The 8,638-nt window shown below is 41.0% G+C and overlaps 1 protein-coding gene across 1 annotated transcript in view; it reads right to left on the bottom strand.

The window, feature by feature from the left end:
• Positions 1–969: 969 nt before the first annotated feature.
• The window catches only part of LOC140128234 (complement C3-like), a 67,110-nt gene continuing 59,441 nt past the window's right edge, over positions 970–8,638 (bottom strand). Inside the window, exons 34-41 of the mRNA XM_072149789.1 lie at positions 8,238–8,325; positions 6,987–7,076; positions 5,647–5,752; positions 4,930–5,019; positions 4,727–4,810; positions 3,679–3,762; positions 1,996–2,131; positions 970–1,199 (exon numbers count right to left, since the gene is read on the bottom strand). Coding sequence (XP_072005890.1) covers positions 1,058–1,199; positions 1,996–2,131; positions 3,679–3,762; positions 4,727–4,810; positions 4,930–5,019; positions 5,647–5,752; positions 6,987–7,076; positions 8,238–8,325 — 820 coding nt within the window. The 3' untranslated portion in view covers positions 970–1,057. The remainder of the gene's footprint in view (positions 1,200–1,995; positions 2,132–3,678; positions 3,763–4,726; positions 4,811–4,929; positions 5,020–5,646; positions 5,753–6,986; positions 7,077–8,237; positions 8,326–8,638) is intronic.

Raw genomic sequence — 8,638 nt, 5'->3', positions numbered from 1 at the left:
TCAACCAGAAATAAAATATATAACGCTATTGTAGGCCTAAGTAAGCCGTTTGGATTCTCCTATGGCTATTTTCTAGCCAAGTATTAAAGCACACTGCTATGCCAGATGAGATGACGCTGAGTTATGAAAAAATAAACGTAAAATAAAAAGAAACTGGCAGACTGTGCCTAATTGAAATCAAACCCCTAATAAATTGTCCCACTTTGGTGTTTGAGGTGGATATGTGTGTCACTAAGAGCTAAACACAACGGTAGCAAGTCCCCCTGCTAATTCCTCACAATATGGTACTAGCTGCAAATAAAAAAAAAAAATGTATAACGTTATTGTAGCCCTAAGAAGGGCTGTTGGGTTCTTGTAGAATCACTCCTGCCTAACACTATTCTAATAGAACAGCCTAACGCTTTCCCTGACCAGCAGCAGCTCTCTAGTAGCATCCAGGCACAGAATGATCCGAGCAGCGCGGGCAGGGGCTAGTCTATTCCAGGGTCACCTGATCTGGCCAGCCAACCACTGCTATCGACGTGTAAGGGTACCACGTCATGCTGGGTGGAGTGCAGAGTCTCCTGGCTTGTGATTGGCTCTGTTTCTGGCCGCCAAAAAGCAAAACAGCGGGAGATGCCATTTTCTCGAGCGGGCGAAGTATTCGTCCGAGCAACGAGCAGTTTCGAGTACGCTAATGCTCGAACGAGCATCAAGTTCGGACGAGTATGTTCGCTCATCTCTAGTGGCAACCCTCTGACTTGGATCCCCACCTATAGATTGGTACAGACTACAGTTACGGACAACCTTAAAGTAACCTTTTCCATAGAGTTTTGTGTGTTTTTTATGTGGTATCCCAGTTGAACATGATGAAATACAAGATATGGATGGCTACATATGTTTGCCGATTCATTTGGTAGGTCACCAATCATCTTCACATGGAAATGTATTAGAATATGAAGCTTTGTAGCAAAAAACAATCTGCAAAGATTAGACACAAAGGCAATTTCTTTATAAAGTAAAACAAAACAGATACAAAGAGAATGTGAAAATACAGATGAATTGATGGGTCCTAAAATTAGCGGACACAACCACGAAACTCCAATTCTTCTGTAAATGAGGCAAATGCTTCACAGAGTTCAAAATATTCATCATCCTGACATTCCCGTTGTGACGGCCACATCTCAATCCAAGTGTCACTGGTGATTATGTAGGAATATCTGTAAGGGAATCAAACAGGTGAAATATCAGAAGGACACAGATAATATCTCAGGGGTGGAATTACAGGGGGTTTCAGGAATTCTGGACAACCCAATGAGATCCAGGTATCCTGTATCCTGCTCCGGCTCCATATTAGCACATTGTCACATCCACTTCCTGCTTCATATCTTTGTCATTTCCTCTTATCTACTGTGGTCAAGGAGGTCATTGGTGTTTAGAAGTTATGGGGTCATGTGATCAGCTTTGGGCAAAGCGAAATGGAGACAAAATCCAACACAAAGCAAGGGGCCAGGGCAGGGTAAGTACACATTTTTTAGCATCCCTACCCAGGTTATTCTATTCTTGTATACTATTAGATATGTGATGATTTCGTCCAATACAATGATAAATAGAAAGTCACAAGTGACAACTGTGATGTCAATTTTTTTAAATTACCAACTTAAGAATTATTTACCGTTTGCTTTTATGCATTGTGAACCAAACATATCTTGAGAATGCTGAGGATACACGGATGCAGAAACATATCTTGTTTAAGCACTGAGGAAGTCACAGGAGCGACAGAGCCTCAGTATCATAATTTTATAATAGTTTTAGCAAAACCACTCAGAACAGGGATAAAACAAGATACATTTCTGCATGAGTGTAGCTACAGCATTCTCAATGTATGTTTTTTTCATGATGTATTTAAGAATCAAAAATATGAGCTGTAAAAAAATGTTACATGACTATGGGAGGTTACTACTTGACATTTTTCTCTTACGCCCTCACAATATTGTAACTTTTAGTGCCACTTACCCAGTCCCGGTGTACCACACATCCTTGTACACTCCCCAGATCACATAGTCTCGGCCAATCACCAGGTTTAAGACATTTTTACATTTTATGTGACTGATAAAATTACGTTTTTCATTAACAGACACTACATCTGTACCTATAAGTAAAAATGAGAATAAAGGATCATAGACTGGTAATATAAATAGAGTAACAGGCATTTGTCAGTTTCTACAATTTAATAATTTTCAAACAACTCTAGATTTTTAACTATTTTCAACAAAAAACAGCCCTAACCCATGAAGACTGGCCATTGGCATAAGATATTGGGGCTTATTTCCGCCGGACTTCCCGGTAGTTTTTGGGATTTGGGCTGCTGGGACAGGTATTTAGAAGGGGATTGTGTTGCACTCGATCGGATTTTGGCGCAGCAGCGCCGGCTTTCATACGTCAGAAATCCGTGGGCGGGCCGTCGGACGATCCGACTGATTTGCAAGAACAAGCACCTACATGCACCAAGAAGAAGAAGGTGAACTCTGTCGGACCTGAATGGGAAAGCGACACATGCAGCATATCGGGCGCATGATCTTAGTGAATCGCGGCACAGTGCATTTCCGGTTGGACAATGCACATTGGGTAACAGGGACGGATAAGTAAATGTGCCCCTCTGCGTGTTCTATTAGCATGTGGAGATCTTCCAGCATTGATGGCAGGGGCATGTGTGGTCTACAGTTGATCTTTTTCGTTTTATCTGACTCTGAGCCTCTACCTCCCCCACTCATGTCATCACAAAAAGATTTCCACAGTCTCCCAGGACTAAACATATTGGCCCAGATTTATTAAAACCCCTGTACCAGTTTTCTTGCGGACTTTAAACACGCATTTAAGAAGTCACCAAGAATGTGACACGACTGCAGTATTCTTCAGGCGACCGAATTTCTGCACTGTAGGGGGCGTTCCGGTGCACAGTCGGACCGTGCTTCAGATTTATTATGCAGAGTCAGACAGGAGTGTGTGGCTTGCCCCATGTTAAAGGGGGGCAGTGCAGGGGACGTCAGATTTATAAAGAAGATGCACCATAAATCCTGAATCTGGCGCCCCCTGCACACTACACAGGTAACTGCACATAGTACACACTGCACTGTTCTTAGTAGATGTGGACCAGTAAATATCAAAGTAACCATTACACTACTGGGAATTTTATTTAGTTGGATTATAATTTAACATGTTATAATCTGGCCTATTTTTCCAGCATGTTTGCCAATATAAACAATGGGGCAGATTTACTTACCCGGCCCATTCGCGATCCAGCGACGCGTTCTCTGCGGTGGATTCGGGTCCGGCCGGGATTCACTAAGGTAGTTCCTATGACATCCACCAGGTGTCGCTGCTGCGCTGAAGTCCGTCGAGGTCCGCCGGAATGAACTGAAGTTCACCGGCCTACTCCTGGTGAAGGTAAGCGCGAGTCCAGCGACACTTTTTTTTTTTTTAATGCGGCGGTTTTTCCGAATCCGTCGGGTTTTTGTTCGGCCACGCCCCCCGATTTCCGTCGCGTGCATGCCAACGCCGATGCGCCACAATCCGATCGTGTGCGCCAAAATCCCGGGGCAATACAGGGAAAATAGGCGCAAATCGGAAATATTCGGGAAACTCATCGGTAAAACGCGAATCCGGTCCTTAGTAAATGACCCCCAATGTGTAACTTACCCATTTTAATGATTTCGATAATTTTCATGACATAGATGTAGTAGTTATCTCCCTTCTGAATTTCGGTCACAGTCGTCTTATATACTGGAAATAAAAGAAATGAGACCAATAATTATTAATTTATTTTCCAAAATAAAATGTCAATAATCATTGCCACAAATTTGGGTAATTAATCTACTTCCATTTTGTGTTTAATCCCCCCCCCATGTGTCTCTGGGGTTTAAGATGACAACATAGTCCTTGTGTATTATGGTCATAAATCTTTCCATCTGTCTTCTACTTGTTAATTAGTAAAAAATAGTTTCTAAATGGAAGTGGTGGTGCTGTGGTAGTAAGGAGAAGTAGTGGTTGTACGTGAGCTCTAGAATCTGAGGGTAGAGATGGATGAGACATGTCTGGGGATCCCTTATACAGATGACTTGATATGGAGGCTTGCTCTGCCACAGTGTTTTATTTGGCTTCCTAAGGTAACAAGGTGGGAACTCTCTAATTACGGATGAGTGGATCCGTTAAGATTCCGGTTTGGCTGAGTTCGGAATCCAAACCTGAAGGTTCTGTTCTGGGTCAAGTACCTAACCCGAACACTCACCCCTGCTTTGAACAACCCCAATCAGTACTGGTACCTATCATGGGAGTTACCCTTTAAAAGTGACTGGCAGAGACAATGATATCACAGAGAGTGACAATCTTTAGGAAATTGGCTGCATGCACACTGGCAATGAATCCAGGTTTTTAAATGCCAGTAGCTCATGTGCCAGAATTCCCCCAAAAGTCATGACTCCCCAATGACATCACAGGGAGTAATGATGTAAGCGAAAATGGTGGCACCTACGGCATTTAATGTCCACCAAGAGCTTTGCCAGCAACATTTAAAGAGTTAATATCTGCAACTAGTGATCAATGACCACAGGTGTTATCTGCACTGGGTGAGCCCGAACACCAAATAACACAAAAATATGGAATACAAAAATATGGCATTAATTTTATATTGTATTGGTGTATTCTGTTAAAATCTAATTATTTGATAATCAAATGATAAGGGTCTTACCATAATCCACACCGGATTCACAAGCTTTTTCCAACCGAACAAGAGCATCCACTTCATCCAGTTTTTGCTGCAGAAAGCAGTTTGCTTTAAAAAAAAAAATGGGGACAAAAAGGGCAATAAATAAATAATTTTGAATGTTTTAATTGTAGGGAAACAAAAACATTTATGGCTCCTCAAAACTTCCAATGATTGTGTCCCTTCACCTTCTGCACAGCGACAGACTTCTCCGGTGCAGATCTTCCCCAGGAGTTTGCTGTCTTCCGACACGTGGTAGAATTTAGTACAACGGTTTTCTGTTGGGTAAATAAAATTTATTTAAAATAAGTTAAAATGATATTTTTGAAGACCATTGTAGAGGGCGACTGATAAAGCCAACCCGCCATTCATATCAGACCCATATGTAACATTACAGAATGACCTTTCACATGAATGGTCAACCGTATCAAATGATCAGTCCAGCAGATATTAGTTTCTATTTTCTCGCCTATTGGAGAAACCTACACTATCTAAATATACCGACCAATCACTGAATTGACCATAACAAAGACATCTCAGCATAGAAAAAGCAAAGATTTAAGCCTATGAAATATAAGTTATCACTCATCTTCTCACCTCCTTCTGCTCTATAGCTAGGTGCCCACAGTTAGTACTCTATGTACAAGCTGCCTGCAGTTAATACTCTATGTACAAGCTGCCCGCAGTTAATACTCTATGTACGAGCTGCCTTTAAAGAGTTTACAGTCGCGAACGATGCACATTGTGTGTAATGATGGTGATGGGCTGAGTCGAAACCTGAACTTCTGGCTTAAGTCTGGGCTCGGGGACCAGACTCTGGAATGTTCGGTATGAACCACCAATGTTCTGGTCCAGTCATCATTAATTATAAGTAGTTAAATGAGATTTTGTGAGGTGGATCCTACCTTGAGAGTAGTAGTCATACACTGTGACAGATCCAGGCTGGATAAGTCCAACTTCAAAGAACTGGTGAAGGTAGAATGTCAGACAGTCCTCCTCCGCATGGGAAATCTATGAGGAAATATAAACGAACAGAAAGCAACTCAAAACATCGTTGTGTAACAGAGGATGAGGATTGACAACAAAAAGAATTTATGCTGGATGAGGAAACCAAAAATTCATTTATAATCAAATTTATTTATCTATTCTCCTAAAAAGCTTCTGAAGCAATGACTTCTCTTGGCTAGGATGCATTAGGAGACCCCTGGTCAAAGAGGTGGAGCTCAAATATGTCAAATCGGTGCCTTCCAACTTATCCACACTTACACACTGTAGAGTAAATGGATGGGCAACAAGATGGCTGGACAGAGCTGAGATTAGGGACTCAATTTTATAATTTGGTGTGGACCTCAGTTATGAGTTCTACTGAATAGAGAGTACGGCAGAACTTCCTGAAGACCATGCACTGATCTATTCTATTCCATTATCAAAAAAGGGCACAATAAAACTTACTCATCCCCCCCCTGCCTTTTGTTTGAAACTGCAGTGCAAGTTTCCCGGGTTAAATCTGTCTCCTTACACTAGAAAAATAATTCTGCCTTTGCCTATGTTGTCTCTGTCCACTTGATGTGGCCCCCACCTATCATAGCTTGGCCCAACCCCAACTTCATGGGGTATGTGAAATGGTGGCATAATCGGCAGTTTCCCACAAAGAGCTCAATGCTAAATTCACCATGCAAAGTGAGAAGGACAGTATTTTGGTTCGGACAGGAAGTGGACAGGTAGAGGACTTTTTGTCTGGTGAGGCTGAGACACCGAGCTGTCAATCAAAAGAGGGAAGTGCTGTTCACTGGCAGCCTGGAGAAAATGTGACTCTTATCTTCAGGAATTGACTCATGTCTATTCATTTGCATATCAGAAAAATGATACAGAGCCTCAGTGGAAGCTAATTTTTGGTGATAGGGGGGGGGGGGGGCTTTTAACCCTTTAACTGCAGGTATCACTGGTAGGAGAAATAAAACTCTAGTGACAGGTCTACTTTACCCAATAATGCACTAATTTAGATATTTATGCCACAAATATAATATAATAATATAAGAGGCTGGGTTTAGAAACCTAATTTTATATAACCAAGTGGCATTGGATGAGCTGCCAGGATAACTGTATTACATCACAAATAAGCAACTATTCTCAGCTTACAAGGGCTAGTCTCCTAAATCACAAGTCAGATAACAAGTTCATTCTTCTAGAGAAGTTGTTGATGACAAGACTCCCCCAACCCCCCACCACATGCAAAACTTCTTACCCGGTCCAAGTACAGAATCAATGTCCCCTTATCAAATGCTCCTTTGTTGATCTCAAAGCTGGAGATGTATCGGTCCACTCCTTTCTTTAGCTGTAAAGGAAAATTTTGCTTATTAAATATTTTCGAATCCCATCATGAGATATTAATTTAAGGTTGAAGACGTCTATGTGCACTAGGCTCATTTTAGAGATTTTTTCTCCTTTTTTTTGAATTTCAAAATATTTCTTTTAAGTCTCACTTGATTGAATTTGCCAAAAGATTTCACCAAATTTGAATGATAATTTTCCCAGTTGTCTCGCTTGTCGGTGACTTTCGAGATTGAGTACAGGGACCCAAATCCACCATGTTCGTCACGGCCCTTAACATTGGGGATTTGGGTCCCTGAAACTAAACCCGGTAGTCACCCCTTAACATTAACTTCCCTGGAACTATTTGTGATTGTTAACTCTTTGAGTTCTGACAGCATTTAAATGCAGGTGGCTAGAGCAGAGCATCATTTTTACAGAGGATGGTAAAGTGTTGGCTGCGTTTAAAGTGTAACATCTCCGTTCCATGCCTCCAACAATCACAGGTGTTACCTGTGGGTATTGAAATTCAAATCCAAACAGGACCTTCAGCTCCAGCACAAACCTTAACAGGTCTCATCTTGTAGTCTGAATACTTCCCTATTTCAATCCTGAATGCCTCAATTGATTTCTACCACACCAGTTTGTCTCCTGACAATTTTGTTCCGGAACACAGACGCTTCATCTAGCTGTGCTTGAGCGATACTTTCCCCAATTTACTTCTAAGCTTGCTGGGTTTGATGTGGAGGTCATCCAGCCACATGTGGACCAGCACCCTGATATCCCATAAGAAGTTACTTTGCCCTCTTCGTAGTTCTTGCTATTAGTAATCTGTGGATATGTGTAGTGTATTATTTATTGATTTTTCTAAAATGTTTGACTTGTCTTGTTCAGAGTAGTCCTTAGTTTCACCCTTATTCATTCTACCTTGTTCTCCTGTTTTTGTCTTTATGTTTCACTATGACACTGGAAGGGAACTTTGTCCATTTGTCACCCACCATCTAGGTAGGATCGGCAAGTAGGTAGGGGCAGCTGGGTGAGTTTAGTGTTAGGGCTTACCCTCTGTGTCTTTCCTTACTTTTTCTCTGTTTTCCTGGTTGTTCTTGCCCCATCAGTAACATTACACTTGTAACATATTTCATTTCTGCCATTTCCATTTGTTAATTTCTAGCTGATTGGAACTTACCTTATCAAGACTAGTTATATCTGGAGCAAAACCGGTCATCATAGAAATATCTAGGATGGACATGGTGGAATCACGATTTTTAAGAAATCTGCAAGACATATTTTAATCTTAGTTTGTTATATGAGAACTATGTCTACATCAAATCACTATATGTTCTCGATGATGAGTAAAGGATTGTAATGTTATCTTTTTAAATGTCTTTTTATTGTGTTTTAATATAATTATGTAACAATTAAATAAACAATTGCTCATATAAGTACAACAATAGTGCTAAGAAATACATAGTAGTAACACATATTAGAAAACATGCTAACGAGGAGATAAATAGACACAAATAATGTAGATGTGGGCTGTAACTGCAGGAAAGGTCAAAGATCTATAGGGAAGGAGTTTGATGCTGG

Source organism: Engystomops pustulosus, chromosome 4 (assembly GCF_040894005.1).
Source record: "Engystomops pustulosus chromosome 4, aEngPut4.maternal, whole genome shotgun sequence".
In the NCBI taxonomy this organism is placed as follows: domain Eukaryota; kingdom Metazoa; phylum Chordata; class Amphibia; order Anura; family Leptodactylidae; genus Engystomops; species Engystomops pustulosus.
This window is presented reverse-complemented; position numbering and strand designations above follow the sequence as displayed.